The sequence below is a fragment of the Hibiscus syriacus genome, unplaced genomic scaffold (assembly GCF_006381635.1).
Source record: "Hibiscus syriacus cultivar Baekdansim isolate YM2019G1 unplaced genomic scaffold, ASM638163v2 tig00117034_pilon, whole genome shotgun sequence".
NCBI classification, from domain to species: domain Eukaryota; kingdom Viridiplantae; phylum Streptophyta; class Magnoliopsida; order Malvales; family Malvaceae; genus Hibiscus; species Hibiscus syriacus.
Genome location: NW_024063533.1, coordinates 8,564,347 through 8,585,605, shown reverse-complemented (window position 1 = coordinate 8,585,605; position 21,259 = coordinate 8,564,347). Strand labels below are relative to the sequence as shown.

General features: G+C 31.4%; 1 protein-coding gene across 1 annotated transcript; it reads right to left on the bottom strand.

The window, feature by feature from the left end:
- Positions 1–234: 234 nt before the first annotated feature.
- On the bottom strand, positions 235–883 carry LOC120196541 (protein ABIL3-like). Its single transcript, XM_039198330.1, has 4 exons — positions 848–883; positions 687–769; positions 470–620; positions 235–390 (listed from the first exon to the last, which is right to left on the bottom strand). Exons 1-4 carry the CDS (start codon positions 881–883, stop codon positions 235–237), a joined length of 426 nt encoding a protein of 141 aa, XP_039054261.1.
- Positions 884–21,259: the final 20,376 nt, after the last annotated feature.

Below are 21,259 nucleotides of genomic sequence, written 5' to 3'. Positions count from 1 at the left end.
CACGCGACTTCAATTTTCCGGTGGAAGTCGCATGGATTGTCATGTGTTTTCAACTTTGTAGATCGAAAGAAATGGTCGGTGATGGAGAAGACGTACTGTGGTCTCTGTGTCTTTCCTGAAAAAGTTAAAGTCGTACGGTATTTCTGACGTCTTTTTCTTCACACTGTTACAATAATCCGTTTAGAAAATAATATGATGGAAGCCTTATACGGGGAAATCTTTACTCCCACTGCCCTACATGAGCCATTTTCTCAGGGAGGAATGCACAAGTATTAGACGAAAAAGCTTTCCTGGAAAGATGTAGTGTTTATGGTGCTTGGGTGCCTCTAACACGATTGACTGCTGAGACAGGCCCCCTAAGTTAACAAAGTCTTGGCATGTTCTCAGTCTCTAAAACCACAAACAAGAATGATTTTAGTTCCTCTATTCTCAAACATTAAGCAAACGTAAAGTTATGAAGCAAAATTACCTGTTCCAGGCACCACAACCGACGCTCCATTGCAGAATATTCAATCATCTTTTCATCCAGAAAACTGTTAATCTTGTATGCAACAGAGCCCAAGTGGTCAACAGTATTCACCAGTGCTTTAATGGCGTAGTCTTTCACTGTCTCCTCCACTCTGCCCTTTGTCAAAGATATATAAGAAAGCTGGAGTATTTAATCTCTTTGTTATATCATCACTTACATTTGTTTCTGCAGTTGTTTGGTATAAGCCATTTCAAAATACTCCGCAGCAGAATACAGTTGATTCCTCAGACTCTTCAAATCCTAAAATATGATCATGTGGGTGAAAATAAAATACTTGTATGTAATTGTCAATGAAACTGAAATTGCGGGTGAATTTACCTTAAGATTATCAGAGAAAAGCAAGGTTTGCTGCATGAAGAATTCATCACGGTGGGATGATTCTTGTGTCCAGCTCATGTTTTCCTTGTACTGAAAAAAACAAAAATATATTAAAAAAAATGAAACTCCATGTAAAGCCTGGCAGACTTTTTCCTGACTTTCCATTAAAAACAAGAACAGATAGTGAAAAGAATAATATTGAAAGCAACATACCGAGAATTCTCTATCTTTTCATGTAGTTGCGAAGATGACATGAATTCCCTATTGTTGAGGACAATGTTCTACTTTTCTTTTATATTACAGCCAAATGTTGGCCATGTGGTGGTTTGATAACTTTATGTTACAAGAAAATATGTACACAATGACCGAACTCGGTCATAGAGTTTGAGGGTTAATTTAAAATTTTTAAAAATTTAGAGGTTTAAATAAAAAAAATTAAAAATTTTGAAGAGTTTAGTTTATATTTTTTCCAAAAAAATTGGGGTCTAATTAAAATTTTTAAAAATTTGAGAAACTTATTGAGGATTTTTAAAAAATATGAGAGGGATTTAATTAAAAATATTCGAAAAGTTTAAAGCTTAATATAAATTTTTAAATATTATGTGGCCAAATTATTTTCTAATTTTTTTTAAAGGTCTAAAATTAATTTTTTAAAATTTTTGGGGGAATGGCCCCACCTGTCTCCCCTTTGTTTCGCCATTGTATGTATGATCAACACTCAGTTGATCTAGTGGAATGAAAAACTAGATTCTTTAAACAATATCGGAATTCGAACGCTGGTGTTTGTAAATAGAACAAATTGGGCCTTGATAAAATCTGATATGGAATAGTCGATCAATATATCGATGATCAAACCAAAAAAGAAAAGAAAAGAAAATATGTATGTAATTTAATGGCAATTGAGGAAAAGAAGTAATTTAAACAAACTACCTTACCAGAATGAATTTAATTGCATAGATCATGTTTGGTAGATTGGCCTATGAAAAAAGATTGAACGAGTTTATGGCATTGTTAAAGTTGCCTTCCTTTTTGGTGACTAAATCTCAACCGTTAACAATGATGGTTTCCATCAGACTCACCTGTCAGATTTAATTTCAACAATGAATAGTGACTTAATTCAGCTTATATTCAGCGTTAAATTTTATATTCCAATATTATAATTACAATCACAAATAATATACATATGAATAATTATAATTATTTAAGGATTATAACTCGAATTTCTTTTGATTCAATTTAAAATTTACATATATTTAAAGATTATTTGGTCTAATAATTAATGAGTGTTTTCCAATATGTTTTGGTTGTGCAATAAATAAGAAGATTGGAGACTTAAATTTTGTGTCAATTACCAGCCTCCATAAGCCAACATAGAACCTGACAGGCTGATAATTGCTTTAAAATTTGGGTAAACTATGCGTTTAGTACTTAAAATATTATTTTTGTTTCGTTTTGATATTCATATTTAACGGTGATATTAACATGTCACTATAAGGTAATGTCACGCCATCAATGAAAAAAATAAAAAATATCACATCAATAATTTTGTTAATTTTATAATGACGATGTGCCAAATTGAAACTTAAACTAAATGTTAGGTATAATTTTAAAGAAAAATAAAGTTTAAGTATCAAAATAAAACAAAAATAATAATTTAGATACTAAATTTATCATTTACCCGTAAAATTTTTGGTTTGGTAATAAACACATTGGGAGCATACCGTTCTATGAGCTAATGGCTAAGATTCCTTTTTTTCTTATTGGCTTAGATAGTTAGGAATTCAATTTAGATAATAAAAACATAATTTAAACTTAATTATAATTTTTTAATATATAACTAATAAAATGAATTAGTGAGCTAAATTAAAGAAATTCGAATTTATATTTTTTTTTTAAATCAAGTAATAATTTAATTCATATTTTGGGGTAGCATTTAATTAGCTAAAATTATATATATATATATATATATATGAAAGTTAGGATATAGTCTTTATCTTTTGATGCAAATATGTGATGGAAGAGAAGCCATTTTGGGACAACGCCGGAAAGTTGTGGGAATTAGATCTGTTTATTTTAGGAGTTGTTGGATGGTTGCTTCAAATATTTATAAAAGTTTTTACTTGAATTTAATTATAAAATTTATTAAAATTAATAATAAAAAAGTATTAGAGTAAACTATGAATTTAATATCTAGACTTTCAGTTTGGATTCGTTTTAGTACCTAAATTTTTATTTTTTTCAAAATCATACCTAACGTTTAGTCTTTGTTTCATATTAGTACCCGTCGTTAAAAACTTAACAGACGGGTTAACATGACATAACTCCGGTGGACAGACCACCAATCTAAACAGTGGACTACGAGAGAGTGATGAGTCGACTAACATAGTCCAGTTTCGGGCCCATCGGTCGATGGACCATGGAGATTGGATGATGAAGAAATCGAAGAATTCATCGTCGATATGGATTGATTAAGGCATTTCCCAGTGAAATGGAGGCCAAAATCGCGTTTAGGGGGTCGAAAAGGTGTGGGCTGAAAAGTTTGGGTTTCATCGACCAACAAATGTGATGACCGACAACTGTAGACACGATGACCGGTGGGCCCATCCGTTAAGTTTTTAACGGCATGATACTAAAATGAAATAAAAACTAAATGTTAGGTACGATTTAAAAAAAATAAAAGTTAGGTACTAAAATTGATCAATACTGATAGTTTAATTACTAAATGCGTAAATTACCCAAAATATTATGTGATACACATATTGTATTACATAGTCTGTATATTTAAATTTTAAAATCTTAAAATCTTAAAATCTAAAACACTAAATTTTAAACTCTATATCATAAAACATTTTCAAACTCCTAAAATTTAAAATAGAAATTAAAATTTAAACAATTAACATATTAACTTTTTTTTTTTTTTGTAAAAAAATAGATTTTTAAACTTACTTTGTTTAACGAATAGAGTTACTAATTTAGTGACCAAACCTTGAATTAACTTTGTCCTGATTTTCTTTAGGTTGAAATCATGAACAACAAGCGAATATTTATTTGACCTTCGACGTAAATATCTTTGGTGGGTACGATTATAGGGGTCCTCATAAAGATTATTAATTATGTTAAAAAATTAAAATTATTCAATATAGTTTAGAATCTGAATTTGGTGAAATTAATTTTTAAATTTTAAATTCATTTTTAAAATATTAAATTTTAAAAATATTGACTTTTATTTTAAAATATTAAATTTATTATTATTTTAAATCTTATATTAACTATATTTTAAAATGTATATATTTATAAATCACTAACTAAATTTGCTTAAATAGTTTCGGTGTTTATATATTCTCAAAAAAATTAAGGTTTGATTCATTTTATTCTTTTCGTTATAATACAATGTAAATATAATATATTGTAAGAAATAAACATAAATTAATTGTTGGTCTAGTGGTAAGAACTCATTCAAACATCTCACGAGACCCAAATTCAATTCCCTCTTATCACTTATTTTCCTTTCAATTTGTTTCTTTCTTTTTTTATCATATGGTCTTCAACTGTAAACCAATTACATAAAATATTGTAAAATATTACTAAGTGAGGGGTCTAGCCTAGTGGTTCAGATGTGCCTCGTGACGCACTTTACATTGGTTATTTTCCTTTCAATTTGTTTTTTTTATCATATGGTCTTCAACTGTAAACCAATTATATAAAATATTGTAAAATATTACTAAGTGAGGGGTGTAGCCTAGTGGTTCAGATGTGCCTTGTGCGCTTTTTACATTGGTTTGATTCTCTCTAAGAGTAGATTAAATTTTATTTAGTTTTGCTTATCAAATAAGGTGGTGACATGTGTTACTGCCTGATTTGATACAAATTAAAATAAATTAAATAATTAAATTAATAAAGTATCTTCCAATCTAGTAGTGATACATGACTTGTCACTACCTAATTGGAGATTAAATTTATTAAATTGAATTAAAATTATGACCAAATTGATATAATTTATAAATATTATGGATCAAACATCCATTTATATCAATTTTATTAACTGTCACGTTAGCACTTCCATTAAATGTTAACGGAAAGTGACTTGATTGAATGAATTTAAATAGTTAGATGACATGATTGATAAAATTTCAAAACTGATGATCAAAATAAAAAGGAGCAATAGTTAGGTGGTCAGTGGTATAATTTACCCAAAAAATTATGAAATATAATGTAATTAATATTTATTCTAAATAATTTATGTTTAGATTTTTAACTAGTTTATAATTATATGTTGAGTACATTAGAATTTTAAATTTTTATAAATTAAATTAATGGTGTTAATCGTTAGTGATGTTCAACTGTGGTTGTCGAGCATTGTAGAATTTTTATTAGATCTTTGTTTGATTTAATGATTAGTTATGTTTTGGTTCTAACATCTTCCACTAAAATATTACATGTCACATTCTAGAAAAGCTCAATGTACTCTCATAAACGATGTCAATAAAATGCAGTAAAGATGTAACTTTATCTCAATATTCATTATCAGGAGTGCAACCAACCTTCCTAAGCTCCTTTGTGTATAAAAGATACTTAATTTTCACATTTTTAAATGCCTTTCTAAACACCAAAGCACTTTTAAGCATGAAATACGTGAAATTCTATCTTGCTCCTATGTCCAAGCAAACAAGAGATTTAAAATTTATATTCTCCCCTTCAACACAAGCTTTAAACTTTTGAAGCCTTGCAAAAAAATACCTCATATATTTCGCAACAATACAAACACTCATAATGGAAACATCAACATCATTCAACTTATCTTTAACAATCAAATTTAAAATATGTGCAACACATCTCATATACTAAAATTCAGCATTCAACACACTACCACTCCATAAGTTAAGAATTCCCTTCAAATACTTGATCACTACATCATTAGAGTTAGAGTTATCAATCGGTATAATCATGATCTGTTGAAAATATTTTGATATTTCAATATAACAAATAAATATGTTAATGAATTTTAAGATTTTATATTCGATTTCAAATATTATATTCGATTTAATTTTTTGACTATTACAAATATTACTCCAAGTTTTAAAATGTCATATTTTAGTCCTTACTTAAATGAAAAATTGAGTTTCACTCTTAAAATATTTTTGAAATAATTTTTACAAAGTATTTTGAACCATAATCGAGTCAAAATTGAGATTTCAATAAGGTAGTATCAATACTGCCTTAACAGCATCAATACCCCCAAACATCGAATGCAAAATGGGTATCGATACCCTACACTGTATCAATACCATTACATATAGTAGTACCGAAACCATAGTCAATGGTACCGATACTACCCCTTTAGTTTTGACTCCGAGAAATAACAGAATGCAAATATGGTACCGATACCATGACCGGTATCGACACTACTTTATATAGTAGTATTGATAGTCCTTGGACGATATCGATACTACTACACATAGTAGTATCGATACTTCTTGAGAGGTATCGATACCGTTGAATTGCAACGATCGAAATATTTGAATTTATAACAGGTAGTATCGATACCCATTAGTGGAGTACCGATACCAATAGCTTTTGAGCAGCATTTAATGCAGGAAAACTGCCCCCAACGGCTCTATTCAATCTTACAACAACTCAAACGATTGTAATTGATTGAAGGAGTATATGAACAAAATCCCAAGCCATTTGTGAAGATAAGAAACAAGAAAGAAAGACAAAATCTTCAAGTGTGAGCTAAATCAAGTCAACATTCTTCAAAATTCTTTTTGCTTTCAAAAGAACACTTCTTGTACTCATTTGTATTCATTTTCTCAAGTGTTCTTATTTTTTTCTTGAATTGTGCAAACACATTCCTTGTGAGTTTTTTTATAAGTTTACAAATTTGTAATTTTTCTCTTTGAGAGAGTGTCTCAAGAATTTGGGGTATAATTCTTGATGGAGTTGTAAAGTTACTCTTTGTCCTCAAAAGAAAGACAAATTAGTGAATTTGTGGAAAATACTTAGTGTGGATAACTAAGGTAGTGGATGTAGACTTTGGTTGAGAAAGTAGAACCACTCTAAATCGCTATGCAAATATTTTTATTTTATGTCAAGCTTCCACCAAAATTTTTAATTGCCAATTTACCCCCTCTTTGCTATTTCATCTGATCGATTGACTCAACAATTGGTATCAGAGCTATACTCATTTGAAGGTTTTACCACCTCTTGAGAAGATCCGAGAAGAGTTCAATCATTTTCTAAGGTCATACATGGCCTCTACATCAAACTTCTACTTCGTTCTTGATTCTCAGCCCGTCAACAAGCCTCATTTCTTCAATCGAGCTAACTACGTCTATTGGAAGAATAGGAAGAATTTATTCATTCAAGCTAGTGACATGGGAGCATGGAACATCATGATGAAAGGTTACTCTGCTCCATCCAAAGACATGAATTTGTGGAGTGAAGAAGAGACGAGACAATTCTAGCTCAATTAAAAAGCAATCCATATTCTATTTTGTCCACTTGGACCATATGAATACGGGAGAATATCATCTTGTTCAACCACCAAGAAGATATGGGACAAGCTTCAAGTCACACATGAAGAAACTGATGAGGTAAAAGAAACCAAAATTAGTCTTCTTAATCATAGCTATGAAAATTTCAAGATGAAACCAGATGAAGATATCAAAGCTATGACGGATAGATTTTCTGTAATTGTCAATGGCCTCAAGGGATTCGGAGAAATAATCCCTAATGAGAAACTTGTGAGGAAGATAATTTATTCTCTTCCAAAAGCTTGGCAATCAAAGAAGACTACAATTATCAAAGCTAAAGACCTAAAGTCTTTAACCCTCGATGAGCTCATTGGTTCTCTCCTCACTCACGAAATGATGATTCAAGATGAGGTAGTTCACAAGAAGAATGACGATACAAAGAAGGAGATAGAGAAAAATAAGAACGTTGGTGTTGTTCTCAAATCCACACAATAAGAGAGTGATTCTGATGATGATGAGGATGAAGAAATGTCATTTCTTGCCAAAAGACTCAAAAAATTAATGAAGCCAAATAGAGGAAGAAAATTCCAACAAAATGAAGACTTCAAAAATATGTCCAAGGAGAAGGACCCAATCATATGTTATGAGTGCAAAAAGACTGGGCATATCAAATACAATTGCACAATTGAAGAAGAAGGGTCTTTCAAAGAAGAAGCATAAATCACATGTGGCTACTTGGAGCGATGATGAATCATCTGATGAAGAAGAACAAGTAGTAGTAAACTTGTGCTTAATGGCCACTAAGGAGGATTCTCAGGAAACCTTTAACTCATCCACATTAGAAGATTATTCATTTGATGAGTTATTAGAGGAATATTATAAGTTGGCCTTAGATTATGAGAAGTTATTTTCAAAATGCAAGAAAGATACTTCAAAATTGAAAAATGAAAAAGATCTCATATCCAAGACTAACAGTGAACTCAAAAGTAAGATTAAAAATTTGCAAGTCAAAATAGAAGATTTTGAAAAATAAAATTTTGATTTGCAAAACTTACTTTCAAGAGTTAATGATGATCATCACAAGAAAATGATGATCTTAAAGCTTCTTTCGATAGAGTTAGATCAAAACGTTTTGAAAAGGGAGAAAATTCAAAATCCAACTATGTTAGAAAGAACTTTAAAACTTACAGTCATAGAGGTCCCCAAAGAACCTCGAATGGTAAAATCATTAGGAGTATATGGGTTCCTAAAGAACTCAATGCTACTAAAGATAAGAATATCCTAAGCAAATGGATACCCCAGGGGACTAGGCTTTTAGGGACTAATGAATATGGACCCAAAAGGATTTGGGTACCAAAAACCAAAATTTAATCTATGTTTGTAGGTAAAGGAGCATTGCTACAAGCCATGAAATACAAGCTCAAATTCATGGTACCTTGATAGTGGATGCTCATGACATATGACCGGAGACAAGAGCCAGTTTACAGAGCTTAACGACAAAAATAGAGGTGAAGTAATCTTTGGTGACAACTCAAAAGGTTACATTGAAGGTATTATATATAAAAGGGTTAAAGCATAATCTATTAAGTATTAGTCAATTGTGTGATAAAGGATACAATGTCTTGTTTGAATCAAACGGTTGTAAAGTTGTTGACATTGCATCTAATAGGATTATGCTTATTGGTCATAGAATAGGAAATATATGCATGGTGCATTTAGATTCAATCAACATGACGAATTTATGCCAAGTTTCCAAAGATGAGCATGATAGTTGGTTATGGCATAGGAGACTAAGACAAACAAGCATGAGTGTTTTGCAAAGACTTAGACAAGGCAATTTAGTAAGAGGTTTGCCAAAGCTAAAATTTGATAAAGATAAAATTTATGATGCATGTGAAAAATGAAAACATAAGAAAGCTTCCTTTAAATCCATTAATGATGTATCAACTAGTAGAGCATTACAATTGATCTGCATAGATCTTTTTGGGCCAATTAGAACAACTAGCTTGGGTGAAAAACAATATGATGTTGTATTGGTTGATGACTATTCTAGGTTTACTTGGGTTCTATTCTTAAGTACTAAAGATGAAGCTTTAGAGAATTTTATCACTTTTTCAAAAGTAATCCAAAATGAAAAGGGTTACTCCATTTCAAGAGTTAGGAGTGATCATGGTACTAAATTTAAAAATCTTGGATTTACTGATTTTTGTAATTCAAATGGGATTAGCCATAATTTTTCAGCACCTAGAACCCTTCAACAAAATGGAGTTGTTGAGATGAAAATTATAACTTTAGAAGAAATGGCTAGAACCATGCTTTGTGAAAACAATTTACCAAAATATTTTTAGACGGAAGCCACAAATACCGCTTGTTATGTAATTAACCAAGTAATGATTAGGCCTATTTTAAAGAAAATTTCATATGAAATTTTCAAAAATAAAAAGCCTAACATTAGTTATTTTCACCCTTTTGGATGCAAATGTTTTGTTTTAAACAACATGAAAGACAATCTAGGAAAATTCGATGCTAAAAGTGATGATGGAATTTTTCTGGGTTATTCCTTAGATTCTAAAGCTTATCGTGTATTTAATAAAATAACTTTATTGGTAGAATAGTCTATCCATGTTGTTTTCGATGATAATCCCCTTTCGAGGAAGGATTCTTGTGTTGATGATGACGTAGGTATATCGAATACAAATGACGTGAGAAAATCATCATCAAAGGAAGAAGTGAAGGATGAGGAAACTCAAGATGCTTTCAAGAATCTAAGCATTGAAGAAAGGGAAGTCACATACCCAAGAGAGTACACCTATGTCAAGGATGATGAGATTTTAGGTGATCCATCCAAAAGGGTAACTACTCGATCTTCTCTTAGGAATATTTGTAATTATGTTGTATTTATCTCATACATAGAGCCTAAGAATGTTAAAGAAGTATTAACCGATGAAATTTGGATTATGACTATGCAAGAAAAGTTAAATCAATTTGAGAGAAGTACAGTATATACATTAGTTGAAAGGCCAAGTAATAAGTCTACTATAGGTATTAAATGAGTGTTTAGGAATAAGCTAGATGAAAGTGGTAACATAGTGAGGAACAAGGCTAGACTTGTTGCTCAAGGGTATACTCAAGAAGAAGAAATAGATTTTGATGAAACATATGCCCCCGTAGCTAGGATGGAAGCAATAAGAATGTTATTAGCATTTGCATGTTTTAATGGATTTAAATTATACCAAATGGATGTTAAAAGTGCATTTATAAATGGTTTTATTAAAGAAGAAGTGTATGTGGAACAACCTCATGGTTTTGAGAATTCAAAATTTTCCAATCATGTTTTTAAATTGACAAAAGCTTTATATGGTTTAAAACAAGCTCCTAGTGCTTGGTATGAAAGATTGTTAAATTTTTTAATTGAAAAAAGTTTTTCAAAAGGGAAGGTTGACACTACATTGTTTTTAAAACAAAAATGTAAAGATTTATTAGTAGTACAAATTTATGTTGATGATATAATCTTTGGTTCTACTAATGATGCTCTTTGCCAAGAATTTTCTAAGCTAATGCAAGGTGAATTTGAGATGAGCATGATGGGGGAGCTTTCATTTTTTTTGCTCCAAATCAAGAAAAGAAAAGATGACATCTTCATCATTTAAGTAAAGTATGTCAAGGATATACTCAAAAAGTTTGGATTGGAAAATGTAAAACCCCAAGCCACTCATATGACCCCATTTACAAATCTTGACAAAGATGAAGAAGGTAAATGTGTAGATGTGAAACTCTATAGGTCTATGATTGGCTCTTTTCTTTATCTAACCGCAAGTAGACCTAAAATTATACTTAGTGTTTGCTTATGTGCTAGATTTCAATCATGCCATAATGAATCTCATCTACAAGCCATTAAGAGGATCTTTAGATACCTTAAGGATACTCTTAGTATAGGACTTTAGTATTCTACAGACTCTAACTTTAGCTTACATGCCTTCTCGGATGCAGATTACGGAGGATGCAAAATAGATAGGAAAAGCACCTATGGTACTTGTCAATTCCTAGGAAACATGCTAATTTCTTGGTTTTCAAATAAGCAAAATAGTGTTGCATCATCTACCATTGAAGTGGAATACATTTCAGTTGGTAGTTGTTGCGCACAAGTTTTATGGATGAAACAACAACTTTTGGACTATGGAATTTAAGTAGGTACTATTTATATTAAGTGTGACAATACTAGTGCTATTTGTCTCACTAAAAATCTCATCCAACACTCTAGAACTAAGCACATTAATATTAGACATCATTTCATTATAGATTATGTCACAAAGGAATATATAGTTATAGAATATATAGATATTTTGCATCAATTAGCGGATATTTTTACAAAACCTTTAGATAAGGAATGATTTTGGACACTTAGGAGAGAATTAGGTCTAACAAACCTACCTTGATTTTGTGTTTAAAATAATTTTATCACTTTTATGAGTAAAAGAAAAATGCATGTAAAAATGACATTTTTAAATGCCTTCTATGCTAATAGTTAGGGGGAGTTTATGATCTTTAGAGAAAATTAACAATATGTTCAAATTAGGCTTAAGTTTGATTTGATTGATTGAACATAATTAATTTTAGTAATATGAGTTGCCAACACCACTAGAGCTGATAAATTTTGCATGCAGAGTGTTTAAGTACATATTTTTGACCATTTTGTGCACTCGGTATCGATATTGTTCATCCAGTATCGATACTACTCTTGATAGGTATCGATACTACTATAATAGTATCAATACTGCTACTATCGAGTATTGATATTGTTCTTACAGTACCGATACTACATGAATGGGTATTGATACCAGGTATCAATACTACATGAAAAAGCCTTGAAGTATCGATACTCCTCTAAGAGTACCGATACTACTAGTCGGGTTTAGGCTATAAATCCCTAAAAACTTCATGTTTTGCCTAAAATCCCAACTCAAAACTCTCACGTCGTTCTTATCCTCTCAAACCCTAAATATCCACATTGCTTCATTCCAACGATTTCAAGTTGGAAATCTATAGTTTTTCAACTCAAAATACTGCTACACTCGTCAAATTCGTGCAAACAACAACACATTCCTCTCAATATGATTTTTCAAGGTAAATTTTTCTAGAACACTATTTTATTATTTTTGAACATATGACTAGTTTTAGTTAGTCTAGTTCAAATTAGTGAATGGGCATTTCGTGGATTATAGTTTTACACTAGAATCTACAATTAATTTTATCAAAAGAAATTTTTTTTTAACTTTTTTTAGAAATTTATAAATAATTGGTTTTTGATTTAATTGTTGTTTTTGATTTAATTACATTGTTTTCATGAAAACTATAAATATTATAATTTTTCGAACTTAGTTTACAAAATAGTTTTCAATTTTTCCCATTAGACACTAGTTTTTAGAGAACCTTGAATTGAGGATTCATATTGAGTTTTGGGAATAATTGTTGCATACATATGTTGTTTTAAATTGCAGGTTTACCATTCCGATTTCCTAAAACATGACTCCTAAACGACCTAGAACTTCCTATAGTCGATCAAACCAACCATAAAACCCACCTCCAATTCCACCTCCTAATCCAATTTATAATGAACCCGAAATGACTATCCTCAATTCATGTTTTAACGAACCTAACCGTATGGGTCTCTAGAATAGGTACATTAATCATTTTGAGTCATAAAACATTATGGAACAGTGTATCATGTATTTACAAGCTACGGAAGAGATGAACTTTAAATACCTCTCTACCCTCAAAGCGTGGAAGTTCGATAAACTTTTTAAAGTAAAGCCAGTTTTCTTTCAACAACTAGTACATATTTTCTATTCCAATGCTGTTTGCCTACAAAATGAGTCCCAAACTACCACTGAAAGTATTCAGTCCTATCTCTTGGGTAAATACATTACTATAGACTCTGATTACATAGTTGCAACCTCTGGATTAGATAATCAAGGGGTAGATAATGAGAGAGATTTAGTGGCTTCCCCATACGAGGTCAAAGAGCACTAGTGTTTTAGACTATCAATAGTGTTTCCTTCATCTAATGATCTCTTGGTGGTTTAGATCATCCGGAGGAAAATACTCTTCTTTTAGAGCTATTTACATATATTGGATCTATTGCATCCAACATGGTAAGAAAATAAATCTCCCTCAAATTATCTTTGGGGAACTAGTAGAAACCGTAAACAATATACCTTCCAAACGAGTTGAAACCTTAGTTTATGATTGTCTACTTAGCAATATGTTCATGAAAGGCGATCTTAAGGTAGACCTCGATATATCCATTCCTTTAGGCACTTAAATCAATCTATAATCTCTTCGAAAATCGGGATGGACAGGAGAAAAAGACCATTAGGTTCGATCAACGAAGAAAACTCCCGGTGATAGTTCGTCACGAGTAGTTCCGGCTCCGGCTCAAGAACTTGAAGATCTTTTACGGGATGTCGACGATCTTGTAAATCAACCCGAAGACGAGCCAGCTAGGCAAGGTAATATAATGTCTCCATACTTTCAGTCCTTTATGGAGACATTGGACTTAACGTTCGCATCCTTGGAGTCCCATTTGACTGCTATGGGATCTCAACAGTTGGAAAATCAAAGGAAAATTCGAGCTCAACGCGAAGCAATGGGAAATAGATTCAATGTAGTAGATGAGAGGCTCGACGCACTCACTCGCGATGTTGCTTTCCTTAGAACACATTGATCCGATATCGTTCCTCTTATGGATAACTAACCAATCTTGCTAGTTTTCTTAGGTTGAACTATGTCTATGAACCTATACATTGTCTTAACATTTTGATACTTTCTGGATTTGGTTATGGTTGTTTGAATATTTGATTATTATGGTTATTTGTTTGTTTTTTGATTGAATTATTATGAATGTTTGATATTTTGAACTTAAATAAATATTTATGTTGATTTCATTAGTTTTTGCATTTATCATCATAGCAAATATTATGACCAATCCCAATTGCATATTGAATATGAATATTGAAAATGTTGACTAACATTTATCTTGGCTTGATCCTAGCAGCAAAATATATATTTCGTTTTGGGTATCTTGTTTATTATTTATAGAGTCTTTTTGATTTAACAAAAAAGGGGAGAAATCTCAAAGTAAGGGGGAGTAAATAAATTTTTCAAAATGATTTTTCAAAAGAAAATCTTAAAATTTCTAAAATGTTTTGTTATATTAAAAAGGGGAGATTGTTGAAAACATTTTGATATTTCGATATAACAAATAAATGTGTTAATGAAATTTAAGATTTTATATTCGATTTCAAATATTATATTCGATTTAATTATTTGAATATTACAAATATTACTCCAAGTTTTAAAATGTCATATTTTAGTCCTTACTTAAATGAAAAATTGAGTTTCACTCTTAAAATATTTTTGAAATAATTTTTACAAAGTATTTCGAACCATAATCGAGTCAAAATTGAGATTTTAATAGAGTAGTATCGTAAATGCCTTAACAGTATCGATACCCCCAAACATAGAATGCAAAATGGGTATCGATACCCTACACGGTATCGATACCATTACATATAGTAGTACCGATACCATAGTCAATGGTACCGATACTACCCCTTTAGTTTTGACTCCGAGAAATAACATAATGCAAATATGGTACCGATACCATGACCAGTATCGATACTACATTACATAGTCGTATCGATACTCCTTGGACGATATCGATACTACTACACATAGTAGTATCGATACTTCTTGAGAGGTATCGATAACGTTGAATTGCAACGGTCGAAATATTTGAATTTATAACAGGTAGTATCGATACCCATTAGTGGAGTACCGATACCAATAGCTTCTGAGCAGCATTTAATGCAGGAAAATTTCCTCCCAACGGCTCTATTCACTCCCACAACAACTCAAACGGTTGGAATTGATTGAGGGAGTATATGAACAAGATCCCAAGTCATTTGTGACGATAAGAAATAAGAGAGAAAGCCAAAATCTTCAAGTGTGAGCTAAATCAAGTTAACATTCTTTAAAATTCTTTTTGCTTTCAAAAGAACACTTCTTGTACTCTTTTGTATTCATTTTCTCAAGTGTTCTTATTTATTCTTGATTTTTGCAAACACATTCCTTGTGAGGTTTTTTATAAGTTTGCAAATTTGTAATTTTTCTCTTTGAGATATTTTCTTATGAATTTGGGGTATAATTCTTGAGGGAGTTGTAAGGTTACTCTTTGTCCTCAAAATAAAGACAAATTAGTGAATTTGTGGAAAACCTTTAGTGTGGATAGCTAAGGTAGTGGACGTAGACTTTGGTTGAGAAAGTCGAACCACTCTAAATCACTGTGCAAATATTTTTATTTTCTATCAAGCTTCCACCAAAATTTTTAATTGCCAATTCAGCCCCCTCTTGGCTTTTTCATCCGATTGATTGACTCAACATGATCCTTTTAAGATCATACTCTAGTAGATATTTTTCAACAACACTACCAACAAACTCGCTAGAATGACCATTAATTGGACCAAGATTAATGATTATTTTATACAATTTTCAATAAACATTTATGAAATGGACATGTAAATAACAATTTTTGATAAAATGTCTATGTATATGTGGTAAGATATACTCTAGAAGATAAATTATTAAAATAATTTCTCAACTTCTTCCTTTTATTTAATAAATAGATCACAACAATTTCTAGTAATAGTAGCATGTAAGGTAGGAATAGATTTAAGAATGATAATCTTGAAAAAACGACAAAATCCTTAATGTTCAACAAAATTAAATGACAATTCATCAACAATAATCATTTTAGCAAATACATTTTTAATCTCATCCTAATCAAAATATCATAATCTAGGAACACTAACCGTTTCAATGGTCTAATAAGCATTGCTTTTTTCATTTATTGAAATCTCCATCCATTTTTAGGTTCCTTAAATGACTTAGTTGAGGAAGATATCTTCATTAAATCATCACTAATTTTTCCTATCATCAATATAATATGAAAAAATTACTATAGTAGCTACAAAGTGCTACTGCACATACTTTGAAGAAATTTTGCTATATTATTAGTTACAAAATTCTGCTGGATTTTTTTTAAATACACATGAAATCATTTTACAGATAAATTCTACACATCAAAGCTAGTAAAGTTCATGCAACATTTTCAAGTGGTTGTTTTGGCAAAGTTCCAAGTATTTTAACCATTATTTCTTCTTCCTTTTGAATATACTCAATCAACATCAATATATATTACTTGAAACAAGGTATATAAACAAATGTTGCTAGACTAATTTAATTTAAATATATTACAATGGCTTTGTCACAATTATAAGTTTATAAATTATAAGAAATTACATGAAAAGGAATGTCTAATGAGGTTTATAACTTATAAGAAATTACATGAAAAAGAATGTCTAATGAGAGGTGATGGTGTCACTGCACGTCTACACCCTAGTTTTGTTTGTATCCCACCTATTTTATCATCTTTAAAACTTGGAAAAAGATTTTAAAGGCTGAGTTTTGGTGATTTAAGGAATTGTTTTAAGTAAAATAGGACTCATATAAGGTGTCGACAGTCGTTTTCGTCCGAGTGACATATTGATTATATATTATATTATAATAATATTATTATTATAAAGCCCGAAGGCCCATTTACAAAGCAAATTTAGGCCCAGTTACAACTAAATCTGAGCCTGATCCAGATTCAGGCCTAGTAATCAATTCAGGCCCAACAACCAGTCCAGACCCAATTCCAGCAGGCATGCGAGAAGCCTATCAACAGCTAGGGTTTCCACCAGCTATTCTAGCACCGTTATTCTTCCTCAACCGTTCGATCAAGAGGTAGATTTACGGTCTAGATCAAGCCAACAGAAACCCTAAGGTTTCATTACAACCCTGGGGTTATCATCTCGCTGCCTCCATGTGCTTCAAACGCCTGCTGCCACGACATCGCCGCCTCTCCAGATCTCTCATGAATATTCCAGAGGCCACACAAGAGCCGCACATCACATCACCCTAGGGTGAGTCACCACCATAGGTTCTGTGACTCATCGATAGGGTTCATCATGATGGTCGGTTTCCAGAGGGCTATAAATAGCCTGATCTTGTAAGGAAACAACATAAGAACGAGAGACAGCAACAACAACAACATCGATGAAAAATAACAATAAGGGAGACAGTAATATCGACGAAAAAAACAAGACGGGAGAGACATCAACAACAAGGATAAAGAAGAAAAAGAGTCTGAGAAACTTACCCAGCCATCGAAGCTTCAACGTTGTCAGAATCACCATGAAATCAAAGGTAAAGCCTTTGGTACTTTTTAGATCTAGGACAATCTAAAGGCTTTTAGGAAGATTAGAAGTCAGATTTGAGACGAGGGAAAGCAGATCTACATTTTGATAGAGTTTGGTATTTCCTGGCCACCGTGGCTGGTGGCCGGTGGTGGCGGAAAATGACGGTGATTGGCCGTCGGTTGGTGGCCTATTTTCCTTAGGCGAGGAAATTTAGAGAGAACCGAGAAAGTTCTCTTGGTTAGAGAGAGAAGAAAGAAGAGAGAAATGTCTCTCTTTGAGCCGGTTTTGGGCTATATAAGCCCTCCTCGGACGGTGTCGTTTTGGGAAGGGACTGTTTGGGGAATTCTATAAACGGGTAAATTACACCCGTGGTCTTTCAAGCTTTGTAACCTTCACTTTTAGTCACCAAAATCAGGTTTTACGTATTTTAATTTGGTATTCGCATTTTATATATTTATATTTCAGTATATATATACATATATATGTTTTAAGAAAATAACCTATTTAGTCCCTTAAATATTAATAGTTTATATTTTAGTCCCGAATTATAATTTAGGGTAAATTACATTATTAATGCCTAATTTTAATTATGATAATTAATTTTAATATTTTATGTTTTAATAATTAATTATTACTATAGGATTAATTATTAATATTTATATCTTATATTAGAATTATTAATTTATATACTTTTATAAGTTAATCTTTATATAGTTTTAATATTAAATATTACATAGGATTATTATTATTAATATTAATATTAAATATTATTAAGTAGTTATTTATTTTAAGTTATTTGTAAATTTAAATTTAAAGAGAAAATTTATAATTTATTGCAAAGACATTAATTAATAAATATTGGTACTAATTTTGGGCAGTATGGGGGTGCTAATCCTTCCCCATACGTAACCGACTCCCGAACTCATTTTTCTGGTAAGCAGACCCGAGTTGTATTATTTTAATATTATTAGGAATTTTATTAGAATAATATAACATTTTGGTGACCAATCTCACCAAATTAAAAGATTGGTGGCGACTCTATAACTTGGTTTGCTCCACTATGATTATCAAGTCAAAGACTTTGTGATAAGATGAACCCTTCAGCTAGCCTAATGAAGGCTAATTTCAATAAAGCTGAATTCAGCTAGCCAAAATGGCAAAAGAAGAAGTTGTTATAAAAAAAAGTGAAATAAATACATGTTATAGTCTATTTCACACATGTGCACATAGAAATCTCATTGTTAGACCGATATTTTCATAATGCTTTGGGTAGAATCAAAGATTTCAGAGAATTAAAATGAAAGTATTCTAGAAGGTCTAGTAACTGTTATACTAGATTGTGTCATTTTGTACGCATCCGTTTAAATATACCAAGTCAAGAAAGTGAGGCATGTGACAATGTTCACAAAGAGCGAGAGAGGAGTGACATCTTCACTAAGATGGAACCATAGAAAATAGGGAAGCCAACCTGAAACTAACCTCTCAATCTTGATATTTGTCAAAGACTATAACTCTGAAATGGTAAAAGTTTTTTATTCTTTTGATATTCTTTGAACTCATGCTTATGATGTGATTCTATTGTGAACCTGTAAGGTACAATATTTTACAAAAATTCTTTCATTCTTAGATAAGAAAGGAGGAAGAACATTTACAAACAGGATGATCTCAAATAAAAAAGAATATTGAATCAGGTTGATACCTATTCTACTCTTTTTTGAAGCAAGAATGAGTAAGGACGAAATGATGAAACATCTCACATTCTTGAAAGCAAGTGGCCTGAGAAATCAAAAGTCTGGGAAAATAGACTTATAATATTCCCTATGTGGCAGCCTGTCAAGAAAATATGATCACCTCATTCACAAGAAAGGATGAAAGAATTCAAGATGAACAAATTTAGCACCAAGAAACCACGAGTATCCATGATGGGACATTATCAAAGTTGGATCACAAGGGAATCACGATATTCAAATCAAATGGACATTAAGAGTGAACTTCAACTGTTGGGGCATGCTGAAGGCCCATTACAGTTAGAAATAATTTATGTGGGGCATGCTGAAGGCCCATTTCAAACAAAAATGATCCAATAGGGTATTTTGAACATCACATCAGTAACGTTTGTATTAGCAAAATGTTGGGGCATGCTAAAAACCCTTATCATGGAAAGATCATGAATTTGAGCAAATATTCCCAATGAAATAGAAAGGTATGAAGAATGAAAATAGTGAAACAATGAAAGTAGAGTTGATCATACATCACTGTTCTGTCCACCATGTGATTACATTATCCCCACAGGAGCCATAGAAAAGGATGAATGTATTGTCAAATATTTTACGAACCAGTAATTATGGTGCTGAACCAATGTTACGATCATGTGGTTAACTTAAGATGAAGTTTGACTTCAATTCTAATATTCAAAAATAAGAAATAATGAAGCTTTCTTTCCACAAAGAGGCACTGGAATTTTAACAACAGGAAACTAGTGGAGCCAACTAAGATTGAACGAAAGGTTATGAATAACCTTGTTCAAAATTTGATTAGATGTGGAGACATGAAAGGAATTAGGATAAATCCTTCTTGTGAAGTATTTTAGGAGTCAAATCAGAACAAACATGGTTGATATCTTGATTAATCTCTATTGAGTTTGGCATAGTTACATCTACATTTTGTAAAGGATTATAGATTCTCTTTTCAAAGATGAAAGCTTTATTGGATTTCTACACAAGTTCAGGTAAGGACAGTTGGTGTTATCAAGAAAAGTGGGGTAATAAGGTCATAATTCTAAGTATGACAAGAGTCCCATAAATAAAATAGTTCTTCTGAAGGCAAAAGAAGACATCAAGATAAAAGTTGATCAGATGGTTCCTCATAAATACAAGTATGATAACATAAGTTGCTATACTGTTTGAAGATAGCCTTGAAAAACAAGAAGATAAAACTTTGGATTCAGATAAATATTGATGCATTCATACATTCATAAGAACATTATTTGTATAAAAGATCATGCGTTACATCGATATATTTGATTGCATTTGCATAAATACATTTCTCATACAAAGATGCAGGGATAAAATACCTTACGAGTATAAGGTAGAATTCAAATCACAAATAAAGGAGTTATGTTTGGAGAGGCAAACATCTGAAGAATAAAGGAACGCAATCCATACAGAGGAAGTATTAATTTTGGGGCATGCCCAACCAACAAGTTGTTTCAAAAAATGAGAAAGTGATTTTCAACGTTTCTCATTTAATCTTTTCCAAAAATGAAATTTTTGAAAAGTAAAAAGTTTCTTACCTAGTAAACTATTTCCAATCGTTTGTAAATCCTTCAGGTCATTTGTAAATCCTTTGGGTCATTTGTCAGTTTTTCGAGCAAAATGATAAGTCCTTAAGAGCTATTTGTAAAATCTCCATGGAAGAGTAGTGGAAGCAAAGAAACCATGAGTCTGATCTTCACAGAAGAGTAGTGAAATTAGATTCTTTTCAAGTCAATTATTTTTAACCTTCACGGAAGAGTAGTGAAGTATTCCAACCTCGAATCTGATCTTCACGAAAGAGTAGTGAAACAGATTCTTCTTAAGCTTACCATACTCAACCTTCATGGAAGAGTAGTGAAGCAAGAAGCAAGAGCAAGATCAAAA

What these genes read in the sequence shown, in the direction of transcription:
- LOC120196541 (XM_039198330.1), bottom strand. Translation starts at nt 883, where the DNA reads ATGCAGCAAACCTTGCTTTTCTCTGATAATCTTAAG. An exon ending in TTTTCTCTGATAATCTTAAG is followed by an intron (nt 770 to 847) that starts GTAAATTCACCC and finishes ATCATATTTTAG; the next exon opens with GATTTGAAGAGTCTGAGGAA. An exon ending in AAACAACTGCAGAAACAAAT is followed by an intron (nt 621 to 686) that starts GTAAGTGATGAT and finishes GACAAAGGGCAG; the next exon opens with AGTGGAGGAGACAGTGAAAG.